This window comes from Erpetoichthys calabaricus, chromosome 17, assembly GCF_900747795.2.
Source record: "Erpetoichthys calabaricus chromosome 17, fErpCal1.3, whole genome shotgun sequence".
Classification (NCBI taxonomy): Eukaryota; Metazoa; Chordata; class Cladistia; order Polypteriformes; family Polypteridae; genus Erpetoichthys; species Erpetoichthys calabaricus.
The window spans coordinates 47,326,693-47,350,683 of NC_041410.2; the positions used below are offsets into that span (position 1 = coordinate 47,326,693).

At 39.7% G+C, this 23,991-nt stretch overlaps 2 protein-coding genes across 2 annotated transcripts in view; both read right to left on the reverse strand.

Annotated features, from left to right (window-relative positions):
* Window positions 1–12,205, reverse strand: part of LOC114667731 (RNA-binding protein with multiple splicing 2) — a 59,503-nt gene extending 47,298 nt beyond the window's left edge. Inside the window, exon 1 of the mRNA XM_028823152.2 lies at window positions 11,737–12,205. Coding sequence (XP_028678985.1) covers window positions 11,737–11,787 — 51 coding nt within the window. The 5' untranslated portion in view covers window positions 11,788–12,205. The remainder of the gene's footprint in view (window positions 1–11,736) is intronic.
* The window catches only part of ubl7a (ubiquitin-like 7a (bone marrow stromal cell-derived)), a 1,205,533-nt gene that overhangs the window by 194,076 nt on the left and 987,466 nt on the right, over window positions 1–23,991 (reverse strand). The gene's annotated exons all lie outside the window — the stretch shown is intronic.

Consider the following 23,991-nt stretch of genomic DNA (forward strand, 5'->3'; position numbering starts at 1 on the left):
CACTTCAGACAAGTGTCGCTGGGCAGGTTTCAAAAGACCACCATCCATAAAGCAAGCAAAATATTAATAACATTCAGAGAACAGTAGGATGTTCAATATTAAAACGGAGTTGGCAGTTTAGATGGAGGTGGGCAACTTGCTCCAAACAATAGCACCATATGAAAAGTCTGCATTGAAATTTGCTACCACTCAGCAGTGGCATGTCAAAATGCTGCTCACTATCAGACCCAAGTGTGCAAAAAAATGAGCACAGCACTTTAGTGTGTATATATCTCACACACACACAGGACTGGACCCTTTAGTCCCAATTTGCAGGAGGTCAATTAAGTGCAACTTAATAAAATGAGCTCCTTCCCAGTCCATCTTGGCAGAGATCATCAGACCTGCCTCTACTGTAAAGAATCTTTGTGTCATTTTCGATTACTCCCTCTTATTCCTCCCACAAACCACATTAAGAAACTTACTTTCACCGCTGTAACATCCCATGTTCACTCTTTCCTTTTCTAATGCCGAGAAATCGGTCCATGCTTTTAATCACATCCCGCATCGATTGCAACTCACTGCTAGCAGGTGCTCCTACGAATATCTCCACTCCGCTCCATGATGGGCAAACAGGTTGCAAGCTTCATTTACATGGGATCCATCTTTTATGGTGATGTAGTCAGAAAATAGTAAAAAGGAGTTAAAAAGGCAGATAGCAATGGGGTCTGTCAACAATGACAACTACAGGCTGAACAACATCTAAAAATGGGTCAAAAAAAAAAAAAAAAAAAAAAAAAAAAAGTCAGGCTGGATAAAGCGCTCATTTAGCCAATTGCAACATAAGGATGTGAAGGACGGACCCTCAAGCAGACAGACCATCAGCCTGTAGCACAACATTTTGAAAGCCAAGTCATGGAAAGACCACCATATTAATGGATGGGGGTCTCAAGCAGCTAAATGAAAGCACAGGACTACTTCATAAAAAGTTAAAACCTGGCTACTTTGAGCACATTACAAAGGAAAGCTAGCTGTGTGGAGACACATCATTCAGGGATGCACAGAAGGCAAGTGCAGCAGAGGGAGATAGAGAAGATGGACAGAATATTGCTCACTGGTCTGGGAGTCGAAGCAGTCTGGACAGTAAGACAGGGTTGCAGAGGCACCCCACTTGCCACCAACCCTCCCACGGAAGAATGGGATTGAACTGTAAAAATAGCTTCAGTTCGACTGTCCCCTCCTGACTCATTACAAAAACACCCCACATTATAGACCACTCAACTAATCTTGATAGCAAGTTATGCAACATGCCCAGCATTTCAGGGTCCCCCCATCCATTTGAGGCTCTACACTGAACTTCATTTTTGAGATGTTTAGACTGAGGGGGGGGTGAGGAAAAACCCCCCACTTATGATCGAGTAAACCAGTTCACAAATTGATAGAGGGGGTCAGCGTTGCTCCTTTACAAAGCTTTGGAATTGGGAATATTGGCAGGTGGAATGTCATTTTGACATTTCCAGGTAGCTAGCCAGGTGTAGGCCAATATTATTTACTGGTGGTTCTAGCCCTCCCAGAAGGTTCTGAATTTTAAACAATCATGTGACTAGATCTAAACAATAAGCCAAAGTTGCTATTTCAAAGGTTTTTGATCCTCTGCATGGGATCTAGCCCTCTATCAGAGGGTGGGGGAAAAAGTCAATTACAATTCATGCTTGGACTTGACATTTAAATTGAAACAATATTTCAAATTTGACACAACTACCATGTACTCCTGTTATGAAGGCCCTGAATTATTGCGGCTCAGGCTAATTCAGAATTTAAGCTCACCTACAACATTCAAGCAAAAATGACAACTGGTCAAGTACAAATCCAAGACCTCCAAACATTTAGAGAAAAATGACAGGATCTTGACACGTTCTGCCTGGTGACCACCATGTCATTCGGTTGGAACAGGCAGCCAGTTTAAGAAAGGCGAGTCATGGAGTTGGCAAGTTAGGAAGTACAGTAACAAACTAGTGAGCAGTCACAAGATGAAGCTAATTTTCTCAGTGCTATGATCCTTTGGAGAATCTCGCCCAAATTTAACATGTTGGGGATTGCAATGTTTAACCCTTTTCAAAACAAGTTGGAAAGAAACTTACAATTGACACCCATGACAAACAAGGTATGGAAAAAAAATTAAGATGTGCAATGGATTCTCGGATACTTAACCACTAGGTTTAAAATTTTCCCAAAAAAAAAAAAAAAAAAAAAATTCATTGCAGAAAGCCTATCTAGAAAGATTGGGTCTTTCATTGAAAGGCTCTCCAATGCAGCTTTAGCCTAAGAATTTCATAGTTAGTTTCCAAACAAGTTTTTTCCGCTTTCTAGTTAGATGACTGGTCTCCTTTCAATAGGCTCTGGTGTTGTGAATTTGCTTAGCTCACTGCACAAGTGTGTCCTGGTAGTCTCCTCCAGAGGGCCACTTTGCCAATTTTACAAGTAAAGCTGAAGTGTTCAGCTTTGAGGTGACCAAGCCCCATCTTCATATTTGTGTGGGCGAATAAGGTCAAATCTTACCATAGGATTAACAAAAATTAGGATCAATTCATAGCCATCATTGGAGATTCTCATTCTTGGCTAAAATTTTCCAAACATGGTATAATGCAAAGGTGGTTCAGTTAACCAGCAATTTGATAGCTCAGATTTTTCAAGTTAATTCATTTTAGTAAAAGTGAATCCAAAGGTTTGTTATCTAGTTCTTCCTTGTATTAAAAAGGTGTTCACAATCAGTCACTAAGGGCAGATCTCCAGCAATTCTCCCAGTACATGTTTAAACAACTAAATGCATGCATGGCTTCCTTTCAAGGAAGCCTGGAGCACAGCCTTGGGAAAAAGCTCACACATGGGATAGGTGAAGATACCCACTTCGTACAACCCAGGAGAGCTCACCATCTAGTACAAGCTGCCTCTGTAATGCAATGGCTTTTTTTTTGCCAAGTTCAAGTTTTGAAATAACTCAAAACACACCCGGTTAAGTCAGAGGGTTTTCAAAGAAAGATCACTGCACTGTCAAATACAACAGATGGGACATGCAATCCAAAAGTGCCAGATGTGACCAAACCTCTTACAACCCTCTATGTTCATTCTCCAAGGGGGTCAGAATGCTCCTCAGAACAAACCTGTTAAATGCAGAGCATCATCTTGTGGTTTAATATATGGCAGCACAAGCAGAACTACTCTGCTCTCCTAAAAGCTGGTCACTCCCAGGCACACCATATCTGCAGTCCCACAAATACAGGAACAGCTTTGGGTCACTGGAGGAGGTTCAAACCCAGTATTGCTGGAGAGCAATTCTGAGTGCAGAAGAGATTCAAGTCAGTGCAGACGGCCCAAGAAAAATTACTCCATGGAGGCAAGTTTGAACTACCAACAATAATGAAACTAATCCAGCCTGTTCTGTTGAGGGCAAGTAGGGATACTTGATAAGGCGTCAACACCAGTGTAGGAAGCCTTCAAGGGACTAATGGATACGATTGCTTACACGTTGGCCTCTTTAGGATTGTTCTGGGCACAGAGGGTTGTTCTATGAGCCACTTCCAATCACAATTTTACTCCCCCCCAAAATAAGTTAGTAGGCAAGATATCCACAGGAGAGCAAACAGACTCAACCAAACCATGTATGTTATTTGAGAATTACTAAAACCGCAGCTCTAGGCACAATATTACAGAGCCATCTCTTACCCAGAATATTAAGACTCATCTAAATCTTCAGTATCAGAAAAGGAAGCTTGATGGATGCCACACCATATCCTGAATGCCACCAGCTCCACGCTGGCTAATGACAAGCATGACAGGACTGACCAATCTGCTCTAGCAGTCATGATAAGCTTCAATTACACCCGCACTTTACTTGCAAGTAAAATTTGGCAGTGAGGCTCGACACTAGATGTACAGACCAAAACCAAAATAGAAGTGTGATAAAAAATGGATTCCAGAAAATAAGGGTTTAAAAGAAGCAAGGGTGGTAAAGACATGGGAAGTTGGCATATTACAAGGCAAAGGCAACAGTGTGGACTTCAACAAAGCAGAACCAGAAATTGGTTTTGGATTAGGAACTTTGTTTCAGCTTTTATTACAAGGAATGGCACAAGCTTGAATCTGATGGCTCATATTAAAAATTGCCAAACTGCAAGCAGTAGATTAATGCAAAAGACAAAGGATGCAAAGCATATACAGAAGGCAAGAGGTCTTAAAATTTTACCCCTGGTTCTTGGACAATACTAAATAGTTGTAATCCTCTCCTCAGACCAGAGTACTTTAAAATTCCAAAAACTTGACATTTACATGAAGAAAAAGCCACTCATTCAATAGAGGGCTGCAAGTGCATTACTGGAATTTGACTCAATGTAATTCTAAACAAGGAATCAAAATTCAATGTGGTATGGATGAAAAGTGAAAAAAGATCAAATATGGACAGAGATTAAAGCAAAACTATCTACATGTCATATCACCCAAGTCGGAGACTTGTAAATCATCTAATTCATGTTGCCATCAGGGAAAAGTGTTTCTTCCCAACGAGGCCTATCCATGAGATTTGTAGGTTGGTGAACACGAAATCCACATACGCAAGCGGCAGAGATGCAAACTGGTTGGCACGTAGTGCAAGCAGGGGGGTTGGTGAGCAAAGCCCCCTAGTTTCTAGCTAAAGACTGAAATGACAATCTACAAGATAGTCTAGTGACAGTTAAAACATGGGGATGAAGGATTCTAAAAAATTTCTGGTTTTCTGGTGGTTGCCAGTAACCTTTGTCTATCCATACTCAGTTTTCAAAAAAGTTGAGAACACTCCCAAATAAAGCAACCTATGGTATTTTGGTAGCTAAAGCTTTTATTTAAACACAAAAACAAAAATACTGGACATATGTCCTATGTCATCCAAAAGGGACTATTAAAAACAGATTAAACAAAGAAAAAAAAAAAGTCTTTTCATAGACATTCTACATAGGACTGTTTATTCAAACTCCTTGTTTCCAGAAATGGACACCTAATTTTGTAGGTTACTTCAACCGAGTGCTCAATTTTACTAGTTTCAGGGATAATCTTGCAAAAGCCACTAAAACTAGAGCAGAGCAGTCAAACACCATTCCTGAAGGGCCACAGTGGCTACAGGCTTTTGTTTCAGCCATTTTCTCCACTAGTATCCAATTATTAATGCTAATGAAAACACAGCTTGCCATATTTTAACTGCATCATTTAATGATGAGTCAAACCGTAAGATGCAAACCAAGCCCAATTTGGAATGCTCTTCCTCTCAGCCTTCGCCAGGAATAAGTCATTTCAAACTCCTGTTTAAAAACACCTCAATGAGTATTTTCTTGTATGAAACTTCTGTTAATGTGTTTATTGAATTGTAAAGTGTCCTTGAGTGTACGAAAGGCACTACATAAATTTAAAATGAACCTGGGAGATGCCCAATGGCACAGTCCATCTGGTTTATCACAATCTGGAACACATGTGTTTCATGTGCTCCATTTAGCTATCAGATGATTGAAGGGAAAAAAACCAACCCTTCAGAGACCAAATTCTGAAATTGCTGATGTATTCAAGCCATTCCATTAAGATGTGTTGAAACCGAAGTGGAGTGGAGTTGGTCAGACACCAGAATGGAGTTTTACGTCCAAAGTTCAGTAACCTTTGTTCTTGGAACATGCAGCCAGTTCAGCAATTGGTGAAAATCTCCATTAAGTTTAACATTTAATCAAATACAGTATTCTACCAATCCAGAAACTCTATTTCCTAAAACTGGTAGGATGTACTGTAAAGGACAAAAATCCCAAACCTCAATGACAGCCATGATTACACATCAAGACTGGACAAAGTAGCCAGCAACTCCATTGTAGAACTCAACCTTAACTCCCATTCCAATCCCTTCCCACATTTTGGGGGAAAAAAAAAAAAAAAAAAAAAAAAAAAAAAAAAAACCATTGTTAACCCAATTTGTGTCGCTCTGTTTCAACAGGATGAAATTTGAAAAACCCATTAAACTTATCCCCACCTACCAGCCAATCTATAAAGCAAAAAGTAAACAGACCACCTCCTCGCATTTTGTTCTAAAATGCATCAGTTAACTTCATAGTTAAACTCCACATCACACCCCCCTCTAGGCATCCCATATCAAAAACAATATAATGCAAACAAGTTACCATGCTATTTAAAAAATAAATTCAAAGATCTGGGTATGCTTCCCGGGTCCTCCCTGCATGGATTTCCTCCCACAGACCAAAGACATGCAGGCTAGGTGCATTGGCAATCCTAAATTGTCCCTGGTGCGAGTGCCCTGCCCGGGGTTTATTTCCTGCCTTGCGCTGGCTGGAATTTGCTCCAGGAGACAACCTCCCAGCCCCCCATGACCCTGTGTTAGGACATAGCAGGTTGGGTAATAGATGGAAATTACAAAGACTTGAACCTCCAATTGACAACACAAAGTTTAAAAGTGATTGCAGCCTTGTGTTTGAGTTTTGCCATCCTATAGGTAATTGATCCATGTTAAAATAGATCAGTGTCCAATATTTCACTGTAAACCTGCACTTCTGGTCACCAAGAAGAGTGGGCTTTTAAGTCAGAGGACCCACTCTACAATTTAAAAACTGGACAAAGAACAGCATTTACCACAAGGTTTCTGCAACAGTACACACACTTACTGGGACTCCTTGTATTTTTGGGTGGTATAGACCAGGGGTAGGCAACGTCGGTCCTGGAGTGCCACAGTATGTGCAGGTTTTTGTTCCAACCCAGTTCCTTAACGAGAACTCAATTATTGCTGATGAAGCACATATTGCTTAAGTGACATTTTAATGCTTCATTTTAGTGGTCTCGCTTGTTAAGGTTCTCCAACCTTAATTGCTTATTTCAATCTTAAACTGCTGCATTCAGTGTTTTAATTGCTCCTTATTAGCAATAAGATGTAAAACAGGGGTAGGCAATGTCGGTCCTGGTGAGCCGCAGTGGCTACAGGTTTTCATTCAACCCAATTGCTTAATTAGAAACCAATCATTGCCAATCTCAGACCTTATTTTTATGGCTTGTTAGTCTGTGCAATGTAAGGCTTTTATATCGTAGATTTTTTTCCTTTCCAAGGATATCATCCAAATGATTTGAAGCCTAAAACAGATCATTTTCAGTCTGTCACATTTTTCTATTAAGTGTTTTATTAAATCAAAACCGTGCATGATGAACACACAGATGTAATTGGGGAAAAAAGCTAGCTGGAGAACTGCTGGCTGCTTTGTCTTTTACATCTTATTGCTAATAAGGAGCAATTAAAACACTGAATGCAGCAGTTTAAGATTGAAATAAGCAATTAAGGTTGGAGAACCTTAACAAGCAAGACCACTAAAATGAAGCATTAAAATGTCACTTAAGCAATATGTGCTTCATCAGCAATAACAGTTCTCGTTAAGGAACTGGGTTGGAACAAAAACCTGCACATACTGCGGCTCACCAGGACCGACGTTGCCTACCCCTGGTATAGACAATTTGATTAACAGCCCCACCTCCCCCAACCACCATTCCAGACATTACATTCATCTAAGACCTAAGCCAAGTGCTTCAACAAGAATCGGAAGACTAGCTTTAGCTCTACGGCTATTCTTGCGTTACCCTAAAATGTCACATTATCTCACAGATTTGGCCTGCACAATCATTTGGGAAGCGAGTGGGCGATTGTGGCCAGGACAGCCACCAGGCCCATTGTGTGTGTGTTTTTTAGTTAGCACATGCATGCACACACTCGCTACAGGAAATCCCTACAGCCCTCAGATGTAGGCTCTTTCCAGAATGGTAATGTCAATTTAGGCATAGAGAAGTGATTTATGTAGTCTAGTACAAGACTATCCATTTCCTTAACATTTATAAAAAGGGTCTCTGGAAACTGGCATAAAACAGGAAACCAGCATTATCAGGTTTCCCCTCACTTGACCATTTTACAGACCGAGTAAAGGCAAGTGCACAAAGAAAATCCGCTAACTGGGAAAGATGCAAACTTCACACACACGCACCCCCGGAGTGGGATGCAGTTTAACCAAAAGGTCGCTGCTAAAGGAGAGGCAACAGCACATACACACCACACTACGAGGTACTAATTGTATGCATACCAGTATAGCTAAACACCAGTTTATTTAAAAAAAAAAAAAAAAAAAAAAAAGCCACAATTGTACAAGTCAATCCGTTTCAATCACATTGTGCAATTACAGCCTCTGTTCACTGGATAGATTTTGCAGCCATCCTTATGTCCTGTTGCCTCCCTCCAACACCCAGTGGCCAATCTAGCCCTTACATCTTTGTGCTCTTGTGGCTGCTCTTTGGCCACTCCAGCCCTGTTGGACAAAATTACGCACTCCTCAGGTTTTACACCACCCACTTGCCTTGTTCAGACATTACTGCTCCCCGAGATCACTGGACAATTTTTTAAAACCCGAAAAACACTTACCAAAAAGTCATTCATAAAGTTATGTTTATAATGACATTTCCTAATAGGCATGATCTTCATCGAAATGCCACCAAGTGCTTACACCACAGTTCTACACCTTATTTTAGGTGTGTTAGAAAAAAAATCTAAGAACCTTGCATTGCAGACTCTCTCCAAGGATATCATCCAAATGATTTGAAGCCTAAAAATTTGATTTCATAAATCATAATAGAAAATGTGACAAACCGTGCATGATGAACACCAATGTAAATGAAAACTGGATGGAGAAGTGCTGGCTACTTTGTCATTTATATTTTATTGCTATAATGAACCATTAAAACCATGAATGCAGCGGTTTAAGATTGAAATAAGCAACTGAGGGTGGGGAACCTTAAGACCACTAAAATGAAGCGTCACTTAAGAAAGTGTTTCAGCAGCAGTAATTGGTTGGAACAAAAACCTGCAGCCACTACAGCTCTCTAGGACCGACATTGCCCAACCCGGCTCAAATCAAACCCTAGTGACCAACATTAAATCTATTCCAGTGCTTCCCAACCTCGGTTCTGGGAACACCCACCTTAATTTAAAATGGTTAAAAATGTGCCGAAGTGCAACTTTACTAGCAAAGGCTCAGTTACATTCTGGGGGGAGGTGCTCAAGAGCACTAAATTTTGGGGTCTCAACCTACACAAGTTCTATGGTCTTCTGGGGTAATGGACAAGCACCAGCCATACAATACATGGCCCATGACACTAGTGCCTCAATAGTCAGACATTAGGAAACTTCAAAAGGCAAGGAAAATTTAAAATTACGAAAGAACCAAAACAGTACTCCATACTTCAAAGAGGACTTACACTTATTCACTCACTCAAGAGTGACACAGGTAGTGCTCTTCAGCATGTGCCACCATATGAATAAAGCCAGTTCTTGTTTCTCAAGGAAACTGGTCTGATTAACAAAGTAAACTTATCTGGCAGAGCATAACAAACAAGAACATGATCAAGGGCGCTCTTGGTAGGCAGCCTTAAAAAAAAACACACCACAGAAACCAGAGCAGCTGTTCATATTCCTTTTTGATAATTGCAGCAATTGTCATCAGCTGTTAGAAAGTTATTCAGATCACAACCCCCCCCCCCCCCCCCCCCCCCCCTTTTTTTTTTGTAAGTTCTGTTCATGAGACTCTTATTGGTGCCACTTTGAGAAGTTTGTCCTGCCTAACCCTAGAATAAGGACTCTAAGCATCATCAGTGACAATTTAATGGACCACCATGAATAGAATCCCAAAACAGTAAGCACATGCGAGGAAGTGCTTAAAAAGAAGTTAAGACTTTACTTCAGGTACTTATAAAAATTACCCACCTAATATTTAAAAGAGTACACAATTTTGAAATTACATCCAAGATAACCAAGTCACACTTTTAAACAAAAGGTTGGACCATAGAAAGGAGTCGTTTAACAAGTGTTTAAGTGAGAACCGCAAACACGATGGTCAAATTAACAGGGAAACAGAAGCTCCGCATCAATACATTCTGCTGTAAACTATGGACACTGCTACCAGGGCATGTTTTTTGGAGAACAGAGAAACAGATTTTGCAACACACCAGGTCATTAAAATCAAGTTTTCCTCCCATGAAAATCTAATTAGCCAGCTTCATGTGCTCACTTGGGCATCTTACATTAGAGGTGTTACACAATTCTCTGGATGACATTCAATAGGTTAAAACATTTTGAAAATTTAAAAGACTGTGAACAAGGGTTTTTTTGGATACAGGTCTACACTAAAGGGGTTCATTAGAGCAATGCCGAAGAGCAGAAGTCCTCCGTCACAGTCCTGGAGGACTACAAGCTCTCATTCCAACTAGAATCAAATTAAGTAGTCCTTGCTAATGGACTGTTTAGTGCATATATTCATCCAACACAAAAATTTTATTCAAGTTTCCCCTTTTGTAGAAAATTAGCCAAATGTTTACGGGACCAGAACATTTGCACTTCAGTCCTTTACCTCATTTTATTAACACAACTACACAGGACGGATTCACAGTTTTACATTGAACCAAGGGAAGAGGAAGAGCTGGGGATTTCTTGGTTATCAGCATATCATTAACGGATGACTACTTAAGGAGACCAGGAGCAAATAAAACAAAATGTAGGAGTTTGAAACTAAACTAGGGAATTTACAGTTCTAAATCCCAACAAGGATATTAACTAAAATCGAGAAAAAAAAAAAAAAATTGAACTAGATAGGTTCTAATTGGTTGAAGTGGAAAGTTACAGCCATTGCAGCTCTCCAGGGCCATGACGGAGGACCTTTATCAAATGGCACCTCATTTTGGATAGATCCCTCTTTATATCTCTCTCTATACATACACACACACACAGAAGAATATTCCAGAAAGTGATTTATGGACCTAAAAGCTCTATGAAGATATGGAGTACCAAAGGGTTCCTAATACTACATGCATCAACAAAGACGTTCACCTGCTAGTGAACAGATAACCTACTACAAAAAAATTAAATTGTTTGTCCACGAACCTGGAAATTCTTCAAAGCCCAAAGAAAGGCTCTGCCAAGTGTTGCAGGCAAAAGGTCCCGTACCAGAAGGTAGAGGCTCATAGGTAAGCCAAGGATCTATAACGGACCGACACAACCCAGCAGATTGCCTCTCTACAGCCAGGCATTTTAAGAGCCTACAGGACATCAGAACGGCAGAGTCCAGCAGACGTTTCAGGTTTTTAACGCCACACGGATCCCGACCTAGTTCATCATTGAGAGCTCAAATGTCCCCAAATGCGATTCATTTACTTTAAAAGCACACACCTATAGTGGGATAAGGTACCAAGAAAAACATCACACCGTTTAAACGAGAAGTTTATTTAAGAAAACTCACTGCAGCCTGGCCTTTTTTTAATATATACCCGAAAATCAGGGCTTTCGATAAATCTAAACGTGAAAACAAACCGTCATCAGAATAGGAGAGGACAGCTCTAAAAAGTTAATTAGAAACTGCCACAGAACTAAAGCACCGCTAAACACAACAACGGTTAGTTTCTGCACCCCTTCCAATCCCACGGTCTCGTTTCATCTTGGCGGGGCGCCCGAGAAGGAATTTTAAACACAGTGAGCAGTTTCAAGGTTTAAAAGATAGGAAATCCTCCGGCACGTAAAGATACGCGAAAGCCTAAATACTTCGCAGGCTGCCGGACTGTTGAACAAATTCTTATGCAGGGTAACTCATTTCTTCCCCCGCAAGCCGCCACCACCCAGAACAAAGACAAAAAAAAAAAACTTAACTGACATTCTGAACTTACCTCTTCTTCCACATTGTTGTTTGGCTCGGCCTCAGACTTTAGATTGCTCATCGCGACCTCTTGGTATTTATTCCCACAAAGACAAAAAAAATTCACTTCCTCTATTTTTTCCCCCAAAAGTTTTCCTGGGAAAATTGACGAGGAAGAAGAAGAAAAAGGAAAAGAAAACTGGTGAAAAGGGTGCACAAGTGATACAGTGCGAGAAGCCAAACGTACCGACGGAAAGAAAACAGAAAAAGGTGATGAAGTGGAAAGGTGCACTGTGAAGGTGAAAGGAGGGAAAAAGAAGCGCCTTTATCTCCCCGATCCTTTACATCAAGCTTGTTTCAATTAAACTTCAATTGAAAGAAGGAAGAAGAAAAAAAAACTCCAACATAAGGATTTAGTTTCGTTCCTCGCACTCCTTCTGCCTTCCAAATTAACGATCAATTCAATTAAAGAAAATCTATTGCGCTGACGTCTGTGATGGGACGCAGCTGGAGTAAACCCAGCCCCTTTTAAACTGCATCACTGTCTCTATGGAAACTTAAGGCCAACTGTGCGCACACTTCCAAACTTTTTTTTTTAATATATAAATAATTTAACTTGCTGCCGACTGCAGTTCTAATGTAATATTCGAGCAAATTTATATGGTAAGTGTAAAAATCATTGTCTCATCATTGTTACAAAATAAACCCTAAAATACACATTAACTGTAATTCACACTAGACTTCTGTTTAAAAATGGAAATGATGTGCATTTTAGCCATCGGACAGTTTAATTAAGCCAGTCAAATTAATGTTGAGGCAAAACCTATTTTAGCAACAGATGGAGAAAGGGTGCATTTATGCCTACTTACATCGGGGCAGTTTTGTGTCGCCAGTTCTAACACGAAATAGTGAGGACTGACTGAGAGGGGCTGCGGTTGCAGTTATTATACAGGAGGTAGAAGAGGGTCGCTCCAGGGCTGTTTTAATTATTATTATTGGCACTGACCGCGAGGCCCACGATTCAAAACAGGGGCCCCAGCTCACTACTCTGCCTGGGGGCCAATGATGCTGTTACGATGCTCTAACCTCTACGCCATCATCCCACCCAATGCTATGATGTGTAGTTTTCTGCTAACTCTCTTTTGTCGCAGAAGAATGTAAGAATTCTTCTATGTTAAAAAGCTTGTTTTGGGAATAATATAAAAAAAAATGAGAAGCACTAGGTTTAAATTTGTAACGGGCTGGCTAAAACTGAAATAACAGAATTATTTACAGAACATTCCATCAGTGTTTTAGATGTTTTTCCGCTTGAAAAAGCAGGGCGTACTTCCTCTATTGAATTTACTTTATTTATTTCGACTCAGTTCCGTTATTTTTTTGTGGGACGTCCTGTGCTGAAAGGCCCTAAATAAAAAAAATAAAGCATTTGACCTCGCAAGCTCAGTTTCAGAAGATCGAATCGGCTGCGGGAATTTCATTCAGAATAGCCCATTAATTAGGTGCCAATTGCCGATGTATCGGAGCAGGTGCTTTGATTTTACACCTTTCGCTTGCGCTCATTCAGCCTTATCAGCGTACGCCTATATTTAATTCGAAAAAAAGGTGCTCAGTTTTTTTCTATTTGCAGCATTTAATTTCATTTCACATATTTTATTCAAACTGTTTTATAATAGTTGTAAGCAACACACGTAAGTGGTCCCTGTTTCCCCACCTTGTTAAATGTTTATCGTCTGTTATGAAACCACGAACTATTTTACATCTGACTATCGCAACTAACAAATGAATGCAAATTAATAATAAAAAAGAGAGACAAGACCACTGTGCACTAAAATCAATGACTCGGTAACCGACTTTCTGAAATTTAGAGACTTAAAGCTTGCATGCGCGTTAATTTGTGAGACTGTGGACAGAACGGCGGCAGGGTTAATTCGTGTAATTAAAGGACAAGGTCCCTTAACAGTAACAACTGGCTGCTAATTAACACAATGGCTGGAACCCAAAAAAAAACTCAAATGCCTGTGGACAGCCAGTAAGGGAAGTCAAGACCTCCGGTTTGCAGATAATTCGAAGTGTTTAGTAAACGAAAGCTTAATGCTCGTGTCTTTTTCTATTATACAGTACTTTTCCTACAGTCTGCATGCCTGCCTATCTGGAAAGCGGAATTAGCGAGAGGAATTTAATTTTCGCTACGCTCTTTTTGATTAATAATAAAAAAAAAACCCTGCTTGACTTGACTACCCTATGAGTCGCTCAGAAGAAATATGCATAGCAGGAGTTCAGCGATCCGCACAGGCCCCTTCTGAGTGGCCCGCTCTCCGCCTTGAACGCTCCTCTGCCCGAAATCAGCATTACGGCGGGTGTCTGGTCAGCCATGCAGAGGCCTCTGGGCAGGGCAGCGTGTCAATGCCACGGGCATCTGCAGAAAAAGTAGAACCACCAGTGTAGAGGAAGGAGAAGGGAAAAGATAGTCTAGGCAGAGCTTTGGACTTCAAATGTCGAAGCTGTGGATTCGAATCCTGATACCGACCGTGTGTGATCAGGAGGATGCCACTTTACCTACCTGTGCGACAATTGGTGGGCAAAAAAGAACATGTAACCAATGGTGTAAACCATCGTGGATTTAGGCGTCAGCCAAATAACTAAATGGAAGTGTACTTGAGCGTGCCATAGCGTCTCGCCGCATTACAACGACCGCAAATAAATTGTTATAATAGAAAGACTACTCATTAGCCGAGTGCAGGATAAAAAAGTGCTTTCTTTAATAACGTCAATTAATATTGGGTTATATGAGGTGGAACTTAAATATTTACGCCTCATGCTATGCAGTTCAGCTATTTTTTCTGCTGTTCTTCATATATACCTTGGCAGCAAAATTAATGTGTAGTGTTTGCAGCAACCAGAAATACCACAAGAAGTAAAAAATATTTGTAACAGCGTCGATTTTTAAAAAAAAAGTGAATTATAAACATTTACACAATTATTCCACATTTTTGGTTCCACACTCTTTATGCTTTCAAAATCCCATGGTTCTTTTGTATTATGTACTTAAAGAATGCACCGTAAGACCAGAATTCGATTCCATTAAAACATTATGAGTAGAAGTTAGTTGAAATCGGTCATCTATTTGATAGTAGCAGTACAATTCCATGAATATAAAGGAAAGTATAGACATCCTTTTTGTAGCAGTTCACTTTTAAAAATGAAGAGGTTCTTCAGAGCGATGATGTAGAAGACCCATTTTTGGCTCCCAAAAGAATCATCCACATAAAGGTTCCAGAAAGAACATTTTATTTATTTAAATACGTAACGGACTTAACACGTTAAATAACCAGGAATAGATGGTAACGGATTTGAGAAACACCAATGGCTCAGGGATTTAAAAGGACTCTCGCTGCATACAGTAATGCAAGCTAACTTCAGCTTTTCTTAATCTGTTACCTGCCAGATAGGCTGTCATACATTAAAGATTTCTTTAATTTTCCACCCGTATATAGGAAGTTTTTTCAAAACACCAAGAACCAACTTCATATGTGAAAAATCCTTCCCAGAATTGAAATGGTGCTTTGTCAAGAAATGGAGCTCCGGGGTACAACACATGAAGAACCATAGAGTGCCATAGTTTTAAGAATGTACTAGAACTGTATAATATAACTTAGTGAAAGTACGCAGTAGTAGTACAACAGTATATAAATTAATAACAGTAAGTCCTCATTTAGTATTGTACAACTTACAAATTAATTCAAGTAAGTCATCATTTTGGTAGTAGTACAAGAACATGAATATAAATGAATAGCTTCATCATGTTAGTAGTGGGCGTCCAGCAGTATTTGAATATAAATGAATTCAAGTAAGCCGTAGCAGGCTGTCACGTGTACGGAGTTCAGTGAAGTTAATTGCGTGTCCAACAAGCCGCCAATCAACGGCGCCACGATAAACAAGAATATATTAAAGTAAGCGGTTATATTTTATTGAATGGAAATGTAAACCAGCTTATTAGTCACAGAAATAAAAAAATGCTCCCGAGTGTCGGCCAGGTATCTCCTCTACAGGCAGTAAATACAACAAGAACACCAGTTAAACTGATGCCTTATTTTTAATTATTTTGTAAGATTTGTTTGCACTTTTGCTAATTCACTATTTCATTTGTATGATTTGTGTGTGTTTACTGGAATTCGTTTATTTTTATTAAATACTTGTTTGTTCTTTTGGCTTTCCATTCTTATTCCTTTAAATAAAACGCCGATTTGTGTGCAGTTTTGCAATTCATTTATTTTATTTTTATTAAATTGCCGAGTTGTGTCCATTTTTGCAATTCATTTATCATTTTATTTTTTTTAATTGCAGATTAATTGCGACATAGTAAATATGAACTCGAACACACACTGAAACTAAACCAACTGTCTCCTATACTTTCTTACACGAGTACTTCTTTACTTTACTGGGTTGTGTTGTTCCTCGTAGAGCCTTTGCTTGACAAAACTCCATTTTTTCCTGGGAAGGTTTCTTAAATGGATTCTTTGGGTTTTGAAAAGGCAGACGGACTAAGTAGAAACCGGATCCTGACAACCTGATCTTGGTCTAGGTTGTGCAGCTAGAGTGCTTTTAAAATCATGAATGTATTGATATTTCACAAATCTGGTATCTTCTATTTAGGATTATTTTTGGAACACTTTAATGATATAAGGTACACTCTAAACCCTTCCTTTATGCTCCATGCCGTTGCTTGACAAAGAACCATTTATTTCTGGAAAGGGTATTTTGAGTATGAAACTGGTTCTTCGAGCTTTGAAAAGTTTCCCAATATGTGAATAACACAGAAATGTTAATAGTCTAACGTAAAAGGAAACTGCGATGAGAAAAACATGACCTTAGCATCTGCTGTGTTGTTGAATGCAGCAAGAGTCCATTTAAAAACGGGATCCCATTGATATTTCCCACATCTGTTAACATCTGTTTATGCTTATTTTAGGAACCTGCTACTGATACAAATGTTCATTCTGGAATCCTCGATGGCTTGTTTAAGAACCAGAAGTTATTCCCCGGTGGCACCGCTCTGAAGAACCACTTTGGCACTTTATTTTTAAAGACTATAATAGCTGCATTATTCCTTTTGCATTTGTTCTTCACCTGCCTTCTTATGTTCTGTTCATTTAAGGATTTTTGCATATAAAGGCCTTGATATTTTATTCCTACAATTAATGTATGGTGTCCTGTTAATGAGCTCCTTTATTTTTTTGGTAAAAAAAAGGCTAGGCTAGGGATCTGCACTGGTAATCGGAAGGTTGCCGGTTCGAATCCCATAAATGCCAAAAGGGACTCTGTTCTGTTGGGCCCTTCAGCAAGGCCCTTAACCTGCAATTGCTGAGCACTTTGAGTAGTGAGAAAAGCGCTATATAATTGCAAAGAATTATTATTATTATTAGTTCGCTTAAAATGTAAACTTTAACGGTTGAAAAATGGCTTAATGTGATGAGAAAGGGGCAGTTTAGCATCATACAACACTGCTGACAGGTCTTGACGGCAATTTACAGGTGAATTTGCTCTATCGGCTCCTAACACCGCCCAATAATAGTTGATCGGCGACCGCCATGCCTAATACGACTTCGGGGACTGCATGGGGTGCCTTGGGCTGGACTGGCGACCCTCTTCTTAAAGGGCTCCAGCTGGCCATGACGCTACATTGAAGGATATGCGCTGTGTTAGCGCAGTTGTGAATCAAACTAACGGCTCCCTGCGGCACTTCACTAGCTTCTGTGGTTGATCGTACAGAAGCACGACTTGACAAAGAGCAGTTTAATTCTGGAATGACTCTTTGTATCTTAAATTGATTATCTGGGCTAATTGGTGGGCAAAACGAACATATTTAAGATATAGCAGGCTATAGAAAGACGCTAACAGGTTAAGAAAACCTGAACTTAGATTGCTGTCTTTATTGTGTACTGCAATAGTCCTTTTAAAATCAGGAACCTATAATGGCAAAGCCCTGGCCTAAAGAACCGCTTTGATGCCTTTATTTTTAAGAGTGAAAACGTTTTAATAAAAGCTTAACCATTAGCTATATTCTTTCTTATCGTTAAAAACATTGCGACAATTTGACACACTCCATTTATCAAGAACATACTTTTTCTTTGCTATTTAGTATTGTAGAGGCAAACAATACACACAAACGGCAACATTCGAATTAAACCTCCACCGTTTAGTCTCGCATACACCAGGCAGCATCAGTTAGTGGTGATAGGCAAACTCAGACCCCCTTTTAAACTTCAATAAAACACTCCCATTGCCAAAATCTACAAACCAACGTTAAACACAACCGTCTGAACCCCGACGTGAAAGAAACAATTAACAGTGAAATTTTAGGTACTGCGGCGCAGAGCATCCTGGGACGTCAGTGCAGTCCGTCGCTACAATCTTTACACTTAATAGAAATCGTTAAGAAACGTATTGGGAGCTATTGTACGATACAAGACGTGATATTATGCCGCGAACCATTGCAGCACTGGAGGATTTCAATCCGTATCCCACAACAGCAATTTAATTTCGGACTGTTTTAGACTTTAATCGATATTTTTTTTTTTGCTACATTGTATACCATAATTAAGAAGAAACGCAATTCGATCTAGTGCTGTTATTTTCCTGAAAATTCATGATTTCTAATATAAAGTAAATTAACCCGTTTAGCGGTGCTATTTACAAATGTAGTTGTTTCAACAACGATACCTGAATTAACGAAGTGAACAGGTGATAATTTGTTTACAATATGATTAGTGCCAATATAACGAATATTAATAAAAAAAAATAGTTGAATAATCCCAAGACGATTGATTTCAGTGCAAATTAAAAAGTAATCTTAAATATTTTTTAATAAGTAGGTTCTCTTTACAGTTCCTTGTAATCGATTAGCACTTATAAGCACTTTGCACGTTTAATTTTTTAGAACGGAAACGCACTAATAAAGCGCCACTTAATCTCAAATAAATAAATAAAATAGCATTATCAAACAGTTCCCCCGGTCCACTGTTTACTCGATTGTGCTGACCTCCTTTGTATGTCGCTTTGGGCAAAAGAGTCTGCTAAGGAAATAAACGTAAATATGTAAAAAAAAAAAAAAAATCTGAAAACTCAGCCTCTACCCGTTTATTTTTTAAATTGTATTTTTATTTATTTATTAAGTTTTTTTCTGAAAAATATAATTGATAACATTTGTTGCCATTCTTTCCGTATTTGAGCTTATTGACTTTAATAAACTGACAGAGTAGTTCCGGCTGTTTATCGAGCGAGAGCGCAGACTGCCCGCTAATCCAGCTCCGCGCAGCGGGGGGCGATCAGAGGGGTCGGTGGGAGAGGTCGTGAACCAGACGTGTGGACTCGGTGATTATGACCAGCTCTTACTGTAACTGATTCTTGCTACATCATATGACTTTCATTTTTTTAAAGAAAATGTGAATGTGCGAGGAAGCTGAACCTGTACTCCGCTATACTTGTGTCATTACAGTCATGGCCGAAATTATTGGCACCCCTGGAATTTTCCCAGAAAATGCACCATTTCTCCCAGAAAATTGTTGCAATTACAAATGTTTTGGTATGCACATGTTTATTTCCTTTATGTGCATTGGAACAACACAGAAAAAAAGCCAAATCTGACATATTTTCACACAAAACTCAAAAACCAGGCTGGACAAAATTATTGGCACCCTCAACTTAATATTTGGTTGCACGCCCTTTGGAAAAAATAACTGAAATTACACCTCTCAACTGGAATTTCCGACCACTCTTCTTTTGCAAACTGCTCAAGGTCTCTCAGATTTGAAGGGCGCCTTCTCTCAACAGCAATTTTGAGATCTCTCCATAAGTGTTTAATCGGATTTAGATCCAGACTCATTGCTGGCCACTTCAGAACTCTCCAGTGCTTTGTCTTCATCCATTTCTGGGTGCTTTTAGAGGTATGTTTGGGGTCATTGTCCTGCTGGAACACCCATGACCTCTGATGCAGACCCAGCTTTCTGAGACTGGGCCCTACATTGCGCCCCAATATCTTTTGGTAGTCTTCAGATTTCATGATGCCTTGCACACAGTCAAGGCATCCAGTGCCAGAGGCAGCAAAACATCCCCAAAACATCTTAGAACCTCCATCATGTTTGACTGTAGGTACTGTGTTCTTTTCTTCGTAGGCCTCATTCCATTTTCTGTAAACAGTAGAATGATGAGCTTTACCAAAAAGCTCTACCTTGGTCTCATCTGTCCACAAGACGTTCACCTCGAAGGATTTTGGCTTCCTCAAGTACATTTTGGCAAACTCCAGTCTGGCTTTTTTATGTTTCTGTGTCAGCAGTGGGGTCCTCCTGGCTCTCCTGCCATAGCATTTCATTTCGTTCAGATGTTGACGGATAGTTTGAGCTGACACTGTTGCACCCTGAGTCTGCAGAACACCTTGAATATGTTTTGAAGTTGATTGGGGCTGTTTATCCACCATTCGGACTATTCTTCTTTGCAGTCTTTTATCAATTTTTCTCTTCCGTCCATGTCCAGGGAGATTAGCTACAGTGCCATCTGCTATGAACTTCTTGATTATGTTGCGCACAGTGGACAAAGGAACATGAAGATCTCTGGAGATGGACTTGTAGCCTTGAGATTGTTGATATTTTTCCACAATTTTTGTTCTCAAGTCCTCAGACAATTCTCTGCTCTTCTTTCTGTTCTCCATGCTTAGTGTGGCACACTCAGACACACAACAGAAAGGCTGAGTCAACTTTTCTCCATTTTAACTGGCTTCAGGTGTGATTGCTACATTGCCAGCACCTGTTTCTTGCCACAGGTGAGTTCAAACGAGCATCATATGCTTGAACTAAAACGATTTACCCAAAATTTTGAAACGGTGCCAATAATTTTGTCCGGACCATTTTTGGAGTTCTGTGTGACATGATGTCAGATTTGGCTTTTTTTCTCTGTTTTTTCGTGTTGTTCCAATGCACATAAAGGAAATAAACATGTGTATACCAGAACATTTGTAATTGCAACAATTTTCTGGAAGAAATGGTGCATTTTCTGCAAATTCCAGGGGTGTAATGGCTATCGTGTATCAGCCTAGTAAAGACAACAATGAAAGCCACTACAGACCACTTCATTACATTACACAAGATGTTAAAGATCAAATTAAAAAACGCATCCTGAATATATTCGTGAACACACCTCAAATCCGGCACAGTCAAAAGAACTTTTATCTGAATATAATTCCACGTTATCACTAATGGGAGTGGTGGAAAAAGACGATCTGAGCCCCTAACATCTACGTACACAAGTAAAGCAACAAGATGGCAGCTTTAGTCAGGCAATGTGACAGACAAAGGCTCGAAATACAAAAAAAGAAGAGAACACGTTTGGTCGAGGATTTGTTTGTCGTAATCATCCGATTTTATAATGCAAATAAGCTTGAGTCATTCATCCAGCCGGCCCTCCATCTTCCATACCCGCTTATCCAGAATCTAAGCTGGGGCCTGGCCGCAAACATGCGATAATATTTCTATTTACTCGCTTTCAATTATGAATATCGAGACTAAAGATAAATTCTCAATGAGATGTTATTTAAAACTGTTAATTTTCATTTTTGGATGCCAAACTTCTGAAGCCGCGCAGTAAGCAGACAGTGCCGTTCCGCGGATTCTCTGAATTTTTTGTTGTTCTTAATTTCCAGTCTAGTTCACTTTATGACGTTAATTAAAAATCAATTTTCTCAAAAAGTCATACAATTTGAATAAACCTTAGAGACGGCGATAAACTGAGCAGTGGAGGAGTAGGCGCACTAACCCAGATCTCTCCTCTTTAATTATGTATATTTGTTTAATTTTTTATTCATGAATTATGTGCATACCTGTATGCATTATTATTTACTTATTTATTACTCTGCCTGTCTATTTAGAATTAGATTGACATTTTAATACGTTTTTTTATTCTCACTTTTTAATGTAAAAATCAATATCCATGTTAAACATTTGAGTTAATGTGCTAATGCTGCACTAATTAGTATTTATGCAGTCTAAAAAATAAGATGGATATCCTGAATTTTGTAAATCTAAAGGAACAATATTTTCTTATTATTCTTGTAGCGACTGCCTGCACACATTCTCTTTAATGGCACTTTAGGGTTCTTTACTGGATTGTATAGTTCCTCGTAGTTCCATTGCTTGACTAATTCATTCTGGGACAGGTTCTTTGCATACTGTATGAAGTTGTTTCTTTATGCTTAAAAAATAACTTCATAATGTGTAGGAAAATACATCTTGGATGTATGGTAGGCTACCTAACAGGACACTATAGGAAAATCCAGACTTTCTGTGTTATTGTACGTATGCAGCAAGAGTCCTTTTAAAATTGGGACCCATTGGTATTTCCCAGATCTGTTACCATTTATTCACAGTTATTCACTCCTCGTGGTCTGTTACAGATCTATAAAAAAATAAAAGTTCTTTCTTGGGCCTTTAACCTACTCTACTTTCTTAGCTATCTCTCCCACTTTTTATTGTTCATCTGATTGTCTTATTTCTGATTCTGTCATTTTTTCTGACTCCATACATCCATCTCAACATTCTCTTTTCTGCCTAAATCTAAACTTCTTCTCCTGCTCTCACTTTACTGCCCTCATGTCTCATCTCCGTATATCATTGCTGGTCTCACCACTGCCTTAATTCTTCGATCACACAATGCTCCTGATACCTTCTTCCAACTGTTCCATCCACAATGCACTCTTTGGGTTATCTCTCCATATAGTTTTCCTTCTTGGGCTAATACTGATCCTCAATATTTAAATTTATCCTCTCTTTTCAATAGCTCTCCCTGCCGGTTAACTTCTGAACCCTGATCATCATTAAACATCATGCATTCTGTCTTCTTCCTATTCATCTTCAGTCCTCTGTCTTCCAAAGACCTTCTCCATTCTTCCAACTTCCTCTCCAGTTTCTCTATTCTGAGGCCACACAACACAAAATCATCAGCAAAAACCCGGCACCAGGAGGGCTTGGTCTTTAATCCAAAGGCTCAACACATCCATAACCAGATTAATGAGGTAAGAGCTTGAAGAAGATACATTATACTTTAAAAACCTTATTTTTATTTTAGCTATTATTTTATATTGAATTACACTATATCATTAATGTTATTTAAAACTCCCCCTCATACAGTAGACACTCAAAAATGTAAAGCAATATGGACTAAGCTCACTGCCGTGGTCCCTGCCGTAGCCAAGGGCCCTGAAGCTCATTAGTTTTCTAGTAGGTCTGCCCAAACCCTGGAATGATATGGTTCTGTGTCAGGCAGTGGTCCTAGAGGGAAGCACACAACAACCCACCATTAAGGAACCCTTCATTTTAAGAGTGCTGTTTTGGCAAATGATTTGTCTCAGAATGCACACGACTCAAATTTATTGCAAAGAATTCACTCGACATTCTTTTGCATAGAAGGACATGATGTTATTAGGTTAGTAAATTAGGAACTGAATTTGAAATTGCACACAAAAATGCGGGACCTGATAAATATTAAAAAGAGTTTTACTTCATTGAGGCAGCACGGTGGCGCTGCTGCCTCGCAGTTAGGAGACCCAAGTTTGCTTCCTGGGTCCTCCATGCGTGGAGTTTGCATGTTCGCCCCGTGTCCGTGTGGGTTTCCTCCCCCAATCCAAAAACATGCAGATTAGGTGCATTGGCGATCCTAAATTGTCCCGGGTGTGTGTGGGTGAGTGCGTGTGTGTGTCCTGCGGTGGGCTGGCGCCCTGTCCGGGGGTTTGTTTCCTGCCTTGTGCCCTGTGTTGGCTGGGATTGGCTCCAGCAGACCCCCGTGACCCTGTAGTTAGGATATAGCGAGTTGGATAATGGATGGATGGATTTACTTCATTTAATTATGTAATTTTAAATTACTAAGAAATACTTGAATGATTTAGAGAGGTTTTTAAATGCTTTATTTCTAAGTTATTTTAAAATAGGAGAGAGTGTTGTCCTTGTCGAGAGGTTTACTTACCTTGGCAGTGACATTCATGTCTCTGGTGACTCGTCCTATGAAGTCAGTAGACAGATTGGCGAGTGCATCGGGGGGGTCATGAGGTTGCTGGACAGGGGTGTGTGGCACTCCCGATATCTATGCAAAAGGTTGAAGGTCCAAGTCTTTAGAGTTGTGGTGCTTCCTGTCTTGCCATATGATTGTGAGACATGGACGCTATCCAGTGACCCGAGATTAAGACTGGACTCCTTTGGTACTGTGTCTGTCTGGAGAATCCTTGGGTACCATTGGTTTGAGTTTG